The 15,176-nt window shown below is 31.5% G+C and overlaps 1 protein-coding gene across 3 annotated transcripts in view; it reads left to right on the top strand.

The window, feature by feature from the left end:
* LOC139525466 (coiled-coil domain-containing protein 149-like) overlaps positions 1 to 15,176 on the top strand; it is a 193,143-nt gene that overhangs the window by 96,480 nt on the left and 81,487 nt on the right. For all 3 annotated transcript variants that reach the window (XM_071320820.1, XM_071320822.1, XM_071320821.1), the window contains exon 5: positions 9,047 to 9,169. In XM_071320820.1, coding sequence (XP_071176921.1) covers positions 9,047 to 9,169 — 123 coding nt within the window. The remainder of the gene's footprint in view (positions 1 to 9,046; positions 9,170 to 15,176) is intronic.

Below are 15,176 nucleotides of genomic sequence, written 5' to 3'. Positions count from 1 at the left end.
ACGTTAGTTTTCGCACTCTAACTTTAGTAAAAGTGAATGGAAATCTATGAAATTTTAACACAAGGTTTATGACCACAAAAGGAAGGTTGGTATTGATTTTGGGAGTTTTGGTCCCAACATTTTAGGAATTAGGGGCCAAAAAGGGCCCAAATAAGCATTTTCTTGGTTTTCGCACTATAACTTTAGTTTAAGTTAATAGAAATCTATGAAATTTTGACACAAGGTTTATGACCACAAAAGAACGGTTGGGATTGATTTTGGGAGTTTTGGTTTCAACAGTTTAGGAATTAGGGGCCAAAAAAGGGCCCAAATAAGCATTATTCTTGGTTTTCGCACAATAACTTGAGTTTAAGTGAATAGAAATCAATGAAATTTAAACACAATGTTAATGACTACAAAAGGAAGGTTGGTATTGATTTTGGGAGTTTATGTCCCAACAGTTAAGAATTAGGGGCCAAAAAGGGACCCAAATAAGCATTTTTCTTGGTTTTCGCACCATAACGTTAGTATAAGTAAATAGAAATCTATGAAATTTAAACACAAGGTTTATGACCATAAAAGGAAGGTTGGTATTGATTTTGGGAGTTTTGGTCCCAACAGAATAAGGGGCCCAAAGGGTCCAAAATTAAACTTTGTTTGATTTCATCAAAATTGAATAATTGGGGTTCTTTGATATGCCGAATCTAACTGTCATGACTGTGTATGTAGATTCTTAACTTTTGGTCCCGTTTTCAAATTGGTCTACATTAAGGTCCAAAGGGTCCATAATTAAACTTAGTTTGATTTTGACAAAAAATGAATCAGTTAGGTTCTTTGATATGCTGACTCTAAAAATGTACTTAGATTCTTGATTATTGGCCCAGTTTTCAAGTTGGTCCAAATCGGGGTCCAAAATTAAACTTTGTTTGATTTCATCAAAAATTGAATAAATGGGGTTCTTTGATATACCAAATCTAACTGTGTATGTATATTCTTCATTTTTGGTCCTGTTTTCAAATTGGTCTACACTAAAGTCCAAAGGGTCCAAAATTAAACTTAGTCTGATTTTAACAAAAATAGAAATCTTGGGGTTCTTTGATATGCTGAATCCAAAAATGTACTTAGATTTTTTATTATGAGCCCAGTTGTCAAGTTGGTCCAAATCAGGATCTAAAATTATTATATTAAGTATTGTGCAATAGCAAGTCTTTTCAATTGCACAGTATTGCGCAATGGCAAGAAATATCTAATTGCATAATATTGTGAAATAGCAAATTTTTTTTTAATTAGAGTTATCTTTCTTTGTCCAGAATAGTAAGCAAGAAATATCTAATTGCAAAATATTGTGCAATAGCAAGATTTTTTATAAGACCGCAAAATTTGAAAAATTTTTCGTCGTATATTGCTATCACGTTGGCGTCGTCGTCGTCGTCGTCCGAATACTTTTAGTTTTCGCACTCTAACTTTAGTAAAAGTGAATAGAAATCTATGAAATTTTAACACAAGGTTTATGACCACAAAAGGAAGGTTGGGATTGATTTTGGGAGTTTTAGTCCCAACATTTTAGGAATTAGGGGCCAAAAAGGGCCCAAATAAGCATTTTCTTGGTTTTCGCACTATAACTTTAGTTTAAGTAAATAGAAATCTATGAAATTTTGACATAAGGTTTATGACCACAAAAGAAAGGTTGGGATTGATTTTGGGAGTTTTGGTTCCAACAGTTTAGGAATTAGGGGCCAAAAAAGGGCCCAAATAAGCATTATTCTTGGTTTTCGCACAATAACTTTAGTTTAAGTAAATAGAAATCAATGAAATTTTAACACAATGTTTATGACCACAAAAGGAAGGTTGGTATTGATTTTGGGAGTTTAGGTCCCAACAGTTTAGGAATTAGGGGCCAAAAAGGGACCCAAATAAGCATTTTTTTTTGGTTTTCGCACCATAACTTTAGTATAAGTAAATAGAAATCTATGAAATTTAAACACAAGGTTTATGACCATAAAAGGAAGGTTGGTATTGATTTTGGGAGTTTTGGTCCCAACAGTTTAGGAATAAAGGGCCCAAAGGGTCCGATTTAAACTTTGTTTGATTTTATCAAAAATTGAATAATTGGGGTTCTTTGATATGCCAAATCTAACTGTGTATGTAGATTCTTAATTGTTGGTCCCGTTTTCAAATTGGTTTACATTGACGTCCAAAGGGTCCAAAATTAAACTAAGTTTGATTTTAACAAAAATTAAATTCTTGGGCTTATTTGATATGCTTTATCTAAATATGTACTTTGATTTTTGATTATGGGCCCAGTTTTCAAGTTGGTCCAAATCAGGATTCCATATCAAGTATTGTGCAATAGCAGGAAATTTTCAATTGCACAGTATTGCACAATAGCAAGAAATATCTAATTGCACAATATTGTGCAATAGCAATTAATTTTCAATTGGAGTTATCTTTCTTTGTATAGAATAGTAGTTGATAATATATGTTGGAAATTTACCAGACATGACTATGATGTCATTTTCTATTTTTATTTGCCAATAACTTTATGTAAATAACTTCATTGGAAATTTGCCAATATAAAATGTTGCTGATGAAGCTTTTTTTCCTTATCTTATCTAAAATGTTTTTAGATAATGTATGTTGGACATTTGCCAGATATGACTATGATGTCATTTTCTATTTTTATTTGCCAATAACTTTATGTAAATAACTTCATTGGAAATTTGCCAATATAAAATGTTGCTGATGAAGTTTTTTTTATTGTTTTATACAATAAACAATGTATATTCACTTTTACTACCAACCAATCTTTACCATTCAGTGATAACAAGCACTTTATTTTACATTTTAATATCTTATGATGTATTTAAAAGAGTAGTTATTGTTGCAAACTCCATTAGAAATTTGAATTGATATCAGTTTTGGAAAAAGGGAAACGGGGATGTGAAAAAAGGGGGGGGGGTTAAATTTTTCTCATTTCAGATTTCATAAATAAAAAGAAAATTTCTTCAAACATTTTTTTGAGAGGATTAATATTCAACAGCATAGTGAATTGCTCAAAGGCAAAAAAAACAACTTTTAAGTTCATTAGACCACATTCATTCTGTGTCAGAAACCTATGCTGTGTCAACTTTTTAATTTTAGATTTAAAAAGTTTGAAGAAATCTTTAATTGATTTGTAAAATCTTGACATTTGTTTTGTGTAAAAAAAAATCATATAATGTCAAAAATTTGATCACAATCCAAATTCAGAGCTGTATCACGCTTGAATGTTTTGTCCATACTTGCCCCAACTGTTCAGGGTTCGACCTCTGCGGTCGTATAAAGCTGCGCCCTGCGGAGCACCCGGTTTGAAATTTTAATTACTTTCTTAAACCATACTATATTTCTACCAAACTTGTTTATGCTCATAAGAAAGTATCCAGAAGTAAATTCTGTGAAAATAAAATTCCATTTTTTCCGTTTTATACTTATAAATGCACTTAGTTTTTCTGCGGGAAAACATTACATCACTCTGTGGTTGTATTTTGTAAAATTTTAATAACTTTCTTAAACTATCCTTGGTTTGTACCAAACTTGGACAGAAAGTTGTTTATTATAACAAGTACACACCTGTGATATCGCGGGTCCGTGACTGAATTAAAGTATATAACTATGCCTAAGCCTTATTTTAGTAATTAGTATTGTCATCTGATAAAGTCATGTCGATTATAAGATACAAAGTTTTCTCTGCTTTCAAATCTTTCTGTTTGAACCCGTCGACCTGGAACTTATCAATTATTGGTAATATTAATTATTTGGAAAACAAAAGGTCCTGGCTATCCAGGAATGGAGTATTTTTTAATCAACAGCATTGTCCTATATTAGTTATCTTAGAAAGTCTTGCTGATTGCTGAATAAAACTACAAAAGGGAACAATTTGACAATGATTGAATTAAGTAGTGTCAGCCCTTTGATTATGACCCGTGTATATAGCAAAATCCTAAGTACACCGTTTGGTGGTTCGCCTGTCAAATGCGGAACGTACAGCTAATGTAATAGCTAACAGGTGAATATACTATTGGTATCGGGTATCGGATTCGACCCGGAACTTGTTAATTATTGGCAATATTAATTATGTGGAAAACAAAAGGGTCTGGAGTGGTGTAATTTTTAATCTACACCATTGTCCTATATTAGTTATATATAGAGTTGAGTTCTTGATTTGTCGTTTTTACCCGATGACGGCTGACAAATTGGACCTCATAATTTTAGTATTATAGATAAGATAGTATCCAGAAGTAAATTATGTAAAATGACAAATCTATATTTTACTTTAAATGGACTTCTTTTTCTGCCAGGAAACAACACATTCACTCTGTGGTTAAATTTTTTAAAAATTTTGATAACTTTCTTATACTATTTTTTATTTGTACTAAACTAAGACAGAAATTTGTTTATGATCAAAAGCTAGTATCTAGAAGGAAATTTTGTTAATATTGTGTACCTGTGTATCTGTATTTTACCTATAAATGGACTTAGTTTTTCTTCCAGTTAACATTACATCCAGTCTGCAGTTAAAGTTTTTAAAACATTTATTAGATTCATAAACTATCCAGGATTTTTTACCAAACTTGGACAGAAGCTTCCTACAATCCAAACATGGTATCAAGCGGAATATTTTTATTGATTTTTTTCCTCATTTTTGTTGATCCTGCAATTTACAGCAAAAGTAGGCGAGACACTGGGTTCCACGGAACCCTTACAAATTTGTATCAGATATCCGCTTCTTAGTCACCTACAATCGGTTCCGTACAAGTACACTGTGTATCATCGCCACCGGAAATTGGGTACTAACGAAGCAAAGAGAAATAGAAAAAAAACAAGTTAAGAATTCATTCAATTTAAAGCATTTCCACTCATTCGATGAGGGTGTCGCTTAAGAAATGATTTTCTGATATATACTTCTTTAAATTAATAGGTCGATAAGTACACAATTAAGACAAGATTTTGTGTTATAATCCAAAACTTACCACTTAGTACCGGAACATTTCGATGTCGATCGTCCTTTGTCGCCCCATTGTCAAGATATTGCACTGTTTTTCATTATTTTTCCATATGTTTTTAGATTATTAAAGTGTGGCATCATATTTACTGAAATTTAATGTCAAAAAGATGTTTTTTAAAGAATATGGACAAAAACATTGTTTGTTTATTGTACGGCAAATTGCAGGACGTTGTACGGCGAATTGCAAAATAACAACCTTTGTCTGTACGGCGTCTTGCAAAATATTGTAATTTTAAGATGAATTTAATCACTGTATAGATAATATCAAGTGACAATATTTTGTCGATATCAAAGCTTTACAGGCTTACAAATATACAAAATAAACTTCATATCAAATATTATAAACTATATGCAGTTAATTCCGTTCAGAAGTCGTCGTTGCTTACCGCTATTCGACTTTGTCCAAAAAGTTTTTTTTCAACCATATTATCCTAAATACATTCATATATCGTTATACTACTAACGATTGTTGTCTTATTTGTAATTAGGGTGAAATATTGTAAGTTTAATAAAAACAAAAAAACCCGACCATTCATCTTTTGTTGATGCTGGTTTTTTTTTAATATAAACAGTGGAGATGTGGTATGATAGCAAATTCGATAACTATCCATCAGGGTCAAATAAAATGTATGCAAGCAATCATATGCTATCGTATGGCTTTCAACAACGAAAAATAGTACCCTATAGTCGGTTTAAAAAAGCCCCGACAAGAAAACTAACGGCCTAACTCAACAATATTTTTTATGAAAAACAACAAATATGATAGAGATGAACCAAGGTTAAACACCGAACTACAGGATCGAGACTTCGGACAGACACATAAAGTATGTGCTGGGTTAAATGCATTGCTTATTTTTTTAAATTTCTGAAATGATTCATTTGTAATCGTGATTATTTGTTTACAAACACATTCACCTTCTCTGTTTTAAAACTTATAAAAGTATGGCCGTATGGATCTCGGCCTGATCTGTTTGGATGAATTTAAATGTGAATTACTGTGTTTCAAAATAAACAGTTATCCCTAATTGTGTGTAGGTGTGTGTGTGTAAATAATATAATCTTTAGATAGATGCTAAAATTAAAGTCATTTTAATTAATAAAAAGAAAAAAGTGCAACTTGAGCACGCCTGGATGTTAAAAGGTGTACCCAAGTTATTCTTTCATGATAGGAATTTACCGATTACAGTATTTTAACAAAACTGTTTACGTGGGCAAATAAATAAATGAACGCTATCAAACCAACAGTTATATTTTCGTGGATTTTCCATAAGAATTTATGAGTATGCACCGTTAGGATTGAAAAATATTTCAACCTGTTCGTAGTAGATGTTATTTGATTTTACGGGTCGCACAGACATGGGTTACACTTAGCAGTACGTCAGGGGCATAAAAACAGGTCAGTGAAACAGTGACATGCCTTTTCAAAAGTTACAACATTTACCTGCTTTTTTAATTGTATACATCTGGTATGTAAAAGATGTAATAGAACTGTGTTAAAGCCTTATATTGTGTATACATCTTAAATACTGTCAAGCGAATAGTATTTTTATCAAATGCATTATTAGATAATATTTGAAGTAAATACTTTATTTTCTTTGAAAGGACGGCATTTAAATATTTTAAAATTAGCAAGTTGCCATACAGTAAATTTGTCAACACAAGCAAGTTGCCGTACCCGAGAAAGTTATTTCTTATGGTCTATATTCTTTAAAAAACATCTTTTTGTCAACAAATTTCAGTAAATATGATGCCACACTATAATAATCTAAAAACGTGTCTGGAAAAATAATGAAAAACAGTTCAATATCTTGACAATGGGGCGACAGAGGACGATTTACCTCTAAATTTTCCGGTACTAAGGGGCAAGTTTTGGAGTATAACACAAAATCTTGCCTTAATTTTGTACGTATCGGCCCAATAACTTAATTAAAGAATTATATATCAGAAAATCATTTTATAAGCGGCACCCTCATCAAATGAATGGAAATGCTTTAAATTGAATGAATTCTTAACTTGTTTACTTTTTAGCTCACCTGTCCCGAAGGGACAAGTGAGCTTATGCCATCACTTGGCGTCCGTCGTCGTCTGTCGTCGTAAACTATTTCAAGAATCTTCTCCTCTGAAACTACTGGGCCAAATACTTTCAAACTTTAACTGAATGTTCCTTAGGGTATCTTATTTGTAAATTGTATCCGAAGTTTTGATCTATCAACAAACATGGTCGCCATTGCTAAAAATAGAACATAGGGGTCAAATGCAGTTTTTGGCTTATAACTCAAAAACCGAAGCATTTAGAGCAAATCTGACATGGGGTAATATTGTTTATCAGGTCAAGATCTATCTGCCCTGAAATTTTCAGATGAATCAGACAACCCGTTGTTGGGTTGCTGCCCCTGAATTGGTAATTTTAAGGAAATTTTGCTGTTTTTGGTTATTATCTTGAATATTATTATAGATAGAGATAAACTGTAAACAGGAATAATGTTCAGCAAAGTAATATTTACAAATAAGTCAACATGACGGAAATGGTCAGTTGATCCCTTTAGGAGTTATTGCCCTTTATAGTCAATTTTTAACCATTTTTCGTAAATCTTAGTAATCTTTTACAAAAATCTTCTCCTCTGAAACTACTGGGCCAAATACTTCCAATCTTTAACTGAATGTTCCTTAGGGTATCTAGTTTGTAAATTGTATCCGAAGTTGTGATCTATCAACAAACATGGTCGCCATTGCTAAAAATAGAACATAGGGGTCAAATGCAGTTTTTGGCTTATAACTCAAAAACCAAAGCATTTAGAGCAAATCTGACATGGGGTAATATTGTTTATCAGGTCAAGATCTATCTGCCCTGAAATTTTCAGATGAATCAGACAACCTGTTGTTGGGTTGCTGCCCCTGAATTGATAATTTTAAGGAAATTTTGCTGTTTTTGTTTATTATCTTGAATATAATTATAGATAGAAATAAACTGTAAACAGCAATAATGTTCAGCACAGTAAGATCTTCAATTAAGTCAATTTGACCAAAATTGTCAATTGACCCCTTAAGAAGTTATTGCCCTTTAAAGACTTTTTCACAATTTGTTCATCATGTTGACTTACTTTAAAAAATCTTCTCCTTTGAAACTGCTGTATCAATTTCAGCCAAACTTAGGCTAAATGAGTTTCAGAGTATCTAGTATAAATTTTATATTTTATTTCCTTGTATGTCAAGAAACATAGCTCCTATGGCTAAAATAGAACATAGGAGAAAATGATTATTTTTTTTGGCTTTTGAAGAAAATAGGACGATCCAAAAAACATTTAAATAAATTGAAAAGCCAAAATAATCATTGATGAGAGATTTCACCAAAAGAATTAAGGTGAGCGATTCAGGCTCTTGAGAGCCTCTTGTTTTTCTATTTCTCTCTGCTTCGTTAGTACCCAATTTCCGGTGGCGATGATTCACAGTGAAGTATGTATCAAAGGTATATTATATATCAGATATCAGCTTCTTAGTCACCTACAATCGATTCTGTACAAGTATGTATCAAAGGTATATTATAAATCAGATATCAGCTTCTTAGTCACCTACAATAAATTCTGTACAAGTATGTATCAAAGGTATATTATTATCAGAAATCAGATTCTTAGTGACCTACAATCAGTTCTGTACAAGTATGTATCAAAGGTACATTATTATCAGATATCAGCTTCTTAGTGACCTACAAGCAATTCTGTACAAGTATAATCAAGGATAAATTATATACTGGTATCAGATATCAGCATATTGATGACATAATGTACAAGTATGTATGAAGGGTATATGTTATGGATCAGGCATCAGATTCTTAGTGATATGCAACTAATAATGTTTAAGTATGTATCAAGGATATGATATATTGCTGTATTTTTTTTTTTTTTTTACTATATGAATGAATAAAGATGTGGATTAAATGAAGATGTTGGTATTATTGAATTCCAGTTATTTTAATTTGTTTTAGAATCTTGTGTATGAGTGTCTCATTTAGATATAACTTTTCAGCTTTTAAGAGAACAGATTGCTCGTCAAAGAGTTGGAACTTCAGACGAAGGCATTAACATCAGACATTTTCCTGCACATGAAAGGGAAGATCTTGTCAAACAACTGGAAGCATCGAGAGAAGAGGTAAAAATAATTGTAAAGTAATAAAATTCTTTGGTGAATGATAGGTGTCAATCCTAAATCACATTTTCTTATATAGGTTGAATTGCATGTTGAGAAGGAAAGATATCTATTGATGTTTTTGGTTGTTGGATCCAATGTCAAGGTCACATCTCAATTATTAATTCTAGATACTACTCTTTTAGTCTTATGCGACGATTAACCAGATTTTCAGTGCATATTACATGATTTGATCCATCAATGCAAGTTTCAGGCTTGCTAATTTTTATTAGACAATATAAAAAAAAATTAAAAAAAAATTGCATATTTGAAAATGGGAATAAAAAAATAATAATATAGTGTTGCTATTTTAAAATCTGTCAGTATATGTCAACAGCATGTCAAAGAGGATATTTGTCTTCATTGAAACTGATATATTATTTTCTGTTAACTAGAAGAAATTAACACAAAATATTGTTTCACGATATTGTTAAGTCACTTGTACAAATTGGGTAGGTCAACTCGGTGAAAATTTACTAATCGATTACTCGTTGGATTACCCAAGCGATACTATAGTACTTTCTCGGTATGACATTTAAAAAATGACCCTTTTTATGTATTGAAGGTTATCTTAAGTTCGTAAAACCCTAAACATTTTTACCTAGGACTAGATAACAGTTCAAGGAATTTTATACCACAATTAATAGCTTATTTATTAGGCCTAAATTTATATATTGTTTTTTTCCCCAATCCCAACACTGCAAAGCCAGATGTGGGAAGGTAGGGAGGGAAATAATTTTTATTTTTTCCATTAAGGTTTAACAATATTGGTCGATCCTGCAAGCCTGAAAATCGGAAATGAATAAAATAATATTGGACATTGTTTTGACAATAAAATATTATGAGTCGCTGTTTTTTGGAGGGTCGGTCGGGATCGGGGAAACACAATATTTTATTTTAGGCCTTACATGTATATATCATGTAATCTGTTAATAATCTAATCAAGTAATTAATTTTCTATGGACAAATTATAACTTGAACAACAGTATTTGTAAATCCGTAAAAAAAAACCACATTTAATGATGAACAAAGGGGTGATTATTAGAACTTACTGATGCCATTTATCATTTTCTGAGGGTTGATACAGCTAGGGTACAACGATTTTGTTCTTATTTAAAAATATTATCCTGTCAACTTTTTCTGGGACGTAGCGTTTCTCAAATTTGTAAGGTAACTAAGAGTCCTGACGATGAAAATATGAGGGAGTGACTAAAATTAGCTAAAAGTGTCAGCCTTGGGTAAATGGTCTTGTTCATATATTGTACATGTATCTCTGTTTGGAGGAATCTTAAATGACAGTTAGACGCAAACATTCGAACCTACTTTGATTTTTGTGGAGCCTTCGACTTTTGTCGAAAAAGTGTGACATAGGGATCCTACATTCCGTTGTTGGCTTCAGCGTCATCGTCGGCGGCCACAAACATTCACTTTATGGTTAAAGTTTTTAAAATTTTAATAACTTTCTTAAACTATCATGTATTTCTACCAAACTTGAACAGAAGCTTGTTTATAGTATCCAGAATTAATTTTAGTAAAAAAAAAATCCTGTTTAACCGTATTTTACTTATAAATGGACTTAGTTTTGCTGCCAGTTAATATAACATTTACTCTGTGGTTAAATTTTTGAAAATTTTAAATAACTTTCTTAAAATATCCTGGATTTGTACCAAACTTTGACAGAAGCTTGTTTATGATCAAAAGCTATTATGCAGAAGAAAGTTTTGTAAAAATATATTTCCAGTTTTCTATATGTTAATTATATATGGACTTATTTTTCTTCAAGTTAACATTACATACAGTCTGCAGTTAAAGTTCTTAAAACATTAATTTCATTCATAAAATAGTCAAGAAACTGGGTTCTGTGGAACCCTTACAGCTTTTTTTAATTTTGAATAATAAACAATTTCCCAGGAGGAACTTTTAATAAAAATGAATTTGTGTTTAAACGATAGAAAGCAACATCATTGTAACAAGAAACAAATTAGTCAAGTATATAATTTTTAGTCCCCTACCGACAAAGTCAAAGGGGACTTTAGGTTTGCACTCTGTCTGTATGTCTGTTAGTCCATCAGTCAGTCTGGCAAATCAGTTTTCCATACTTTTTTCTTGATGCTTGAAGATATTGATTTGATATTTGGTCTTTTGTTTTATGTTCTCATTGTTAAACTTTCCCTAGAATAAGATTTTTGATGAAATACTTATTAATTACTTGATTTCTGTTAGAAGGGAAATAACTCATTTATTTTTAACTTTCCCTAGAAATGTACTTTCAGGATATCAGCTTGCAAATAAGTATTTCAATTGCTCTGAAATTTTACCACAGTGTTTAATACTACAGGTAGAAGGTTTAGGTTGATTTTGGGGGGTTATGGTCCTAAAAGTTTAGAAATTAGGGGCCAAAAATGGGCCTAAATAAGCATTTTTGTAGTTTTCAGTCAATATCTTATTTTTAAGTATATAAATCTCTCTGAAATTATACAACAAGTTTCCATACTACAAAGGGATGGTTAGGGGGGGGGGGGGGGGGTTATGGCACAAATAATATAGCAATAAGGGGCAAACATTTAACAAATGGGGAAAACAAGGGTTTTTCTGGTTAAAGCACAATCTAGACAATTTAAAAGCAGTGTAAGGGAGGTAAGTTAATTCTATTTAAAGAATACTGTTAAATATAGTGTGTTTACCTCCCTTACATTGCTCGAAAAATATGTATTAAGAAATGATGATTGTCTTGAGATGATTAGCTATAAATTAATATTTAAACATGTTAGAAGTTACTATCAATTAATATTAATTATAACCATGACTGTCATTTTATATTTTGATATTTTATGATGTATTTATGAGTAGTTATTGTTACAAATTCTTTTTGAGGGGATTAATATTCAACAGCATAGTGTATTGCTCAAAAGCACAAATATTTTTAGGTTTATTAGACCACATTCCTTCTTTGTCAGAAACCTATACTGTGTCAACTATTTAATCACAATCCAAATTGAGAGCTGTATCAATCTTGAATGTTGTGTCCATACTTGCCCCAAATATTCAGGGTTTGACCTCTGCGGTCATATAAAGCTGCACCCTGTGGAGCAGCTGGTTAAACTTTCCCTAGAATTAGATTTTTGATATACTTATCAATTACTAGATTTCTGTTCAAAGGGAAATAAATCATTTTTTTCTAAAGATTTGTTAAAGATATTGTATTAAGATAAATGGATTTTTTCCCTTTTCTGGGAGTAAATTGTTGGAAGAATTAAGTGGTAGGTTTGTTTGTTATTTTATGTAGTTTACACCATAACAAGTTTTAGATTAAGTTAGCATTTCGTTCTATTACAATGATTTTTAACCGGTGTCATATGGTATTTTGAACCCCATGGTAAATTGACTCAGGGGTCAAAATACCGCTATGGTAAATTGACCCCCCCTGGTAAATTTGCACCCCCCCCCCCCCCCCATGTATGGAAAATTGACCCCCACGGTAAATTGAACCCCTCTGTTTTTTTCATTCTAGATGATTGATAAAACATTTTACATTACATAAAAGCTAATCAAAGATTAAAAATCATTCGTAAAAGAAGGGGAGGTCAATTTTCCATGATAGGTTAAAAGAAATATTTTCTTGGTATAAGTGCTTTGAAGTCTTAACCAACCAAATTTCCTTCAAAAAAACTTCTCAAAGCATTATAAATAGACCATGTAGCTTGAACACTTTAATTATATGAAATTTGAAACATTTATAAAGAATGCAATGGTAGACTTCAGCTTTAATTTTCAATGGTAAAAAGAGGGGGGATCAAATTACCATGGCTCAGTTAAATCTAAAAAGTAAAATTTTCTAAACATCTTTTCAGGCTAGTAAAATACATGCAAACTACTCATAAGAGTATAATAACTTTATAAAGGAGTTTAAGTGACTAAATTTTTGAAATTCAAGGTCTATAGTAGGGGGTTTAATATACCATGATAGGGGGAGGGGTCAAAATACCACGGCAAAGTAAAATTTTCAAAATATCTTTTCCATCATATTCAATACATACAAACTACTTATTGGAGTATTATTACTATGTTAAGGAGTTAGTATAGCTAGAATTTTTGTTATGCGAGGTCTATAGTGGGGGTTCAATGTACCACAGAAGAGGGGGGGTGTCAAAATACCATGGCTAAGTAAAATTTTCAAAACATCTTTTCAAGCTAGTAAAAAAAATACAAGCTACTTATTGGAATATAATTACAATGTTAAAGAGTTAATACAGCTAGATTTTTTGAAATCCAAGGTCTATAGTAGGGGATTCAATATACCATGGTAGGGGGGTCAAAATACCATGGCAAAGTAAAAAGTTATCAAAGGTACCAGGATTATAATTTAGTACGCCAGACGCGCGTTTCGTCTACATAAGACTCATCAGTGACGCTCATATCAAAATATTTATAAAGCCAAACAAGTACAAAGATGAAGAGCATTGAGGATCCAAAATTCCAAAAAATTGTGTCCAATACGGCTAAGGTAATCTATGCCTGGGATAAGAAATCCTTAGTTTTTCGAAAAAATTAAAGTTTTGTAAACAGGATATTTATAAAAATGACCACATTATTGATATTCATGTCAACACCGAAATGTTGACTACTGGGCTGGTGATACACTCGGGGACGAAACATCCACCAGAAGTGGCATCGACCCAGTGGTGTAAATAGTTATCAAAGGTACCAGTATTATGATTTAGTACGCCAGATGCTCGTTTAAACTGCATAAGACTCACCAGTGACGCTCATATCAAAATATTTATAAAGCCAAACAAGTACAAAGTTGAAGAGCATTGAGGATCCAAAATTCCAAAAAGTTGTGCCAAATATGGCTTTTCAAAATATCATTTCAAATAAGTAAAATACATACAAACTACTTATTGGAGTATAGTTACTATGTTAAGGAGTTAGAATAGCTAGAATTTTTGACATGAGAGGTTTATAATAAGGGGTCAATATACCGCAGGGGGTCAAAATACCATGGCTAAATAAAACTGAATGTTATCAAAACATCTTTTCAAGCAAGTAAAATACATAATTACATACAAACTACTTATTGGAATATAATAACTATGTTTAAGAGTTACAACAGCTAGATTTTTTGAAATCCAAGGTCTATAGTAGGGGGTTCAATATACCATGGTACTGGGTGTCAAAATACCATGTCAAAGTAAAATTTTCAAAATATCTTTTCTATCATGTTAAATACATACAAACTACTTATTGGAGTATTATTACTATGTTAAGGAGTTAGAATAGCTAGAAATTTTGATATTCAAGGTCTGTAGTAGGGGGTTCAATATACCGCAGGGGGGTCAAAAATACCATGGCTAAGTAAATTTTCAAAACATCTTTCTCATCATGTTAAATACATACAAACTACTTATTGAAGTATTATTACTATTTATTTTACTTGCTTGAAAAGATGTTTTGAAAATTTTACTCAGCCATGGTATTTTGACCCCCTGCGGTTTTTACTTGCTTGAAAAGATATTTTGAAAATTTACTTTGCCATGGTTTTTTTACCCCTCTACCATGGTATATTGAACCCCCTACTTTAGACAGACCTTGAATTTCACAAAATCTAGCTGTTATTACTCTTTTAACATTGTAATTATATTCTAATAGTTTGTATTTATTTTACTTGCTTGAAAAGATGTTTTGAACATTTTTCTTAGCCATGGTATTGAATATTGAACCCCTATTATAAACCTCTCTTGTCAAAAATTCTAGCTATACCATTTCCTTAACAAAATCATAATACTCCAATAAGTAGTTGTATGTATTTAACATGATGGAAAAGATATTTTGAATATTTTACTTAGCCATTGTATTTTAACACCCCTACCATGGTATATTGAACCCCTTACTATAGACCTTGGATTTCAAAAAATCTAGCTGTTATAACTCTTTAACATAATTGTTATATTCCAATAAGTAGTTTGTATGT

This window comes from Mytilus edulis, chromosome 5 (assembly GCF_963676685.1).
Source record: "Mytilus edulis chromosome 5, xbMytEdul2.2, whole genome shotgun sequence".
In the NCBI taxonomy this organism is placed as follows: Eukaryota; Metazoa; Mollusca; class Bivalvia; order Mytilida; family Mytilidae; genus Mytilus; species Mytilus edulis.
Note: the sequence above shows the minus strand (reverse complement) of the source record. Positions and strands in the feature narration are given on the sequence as shown.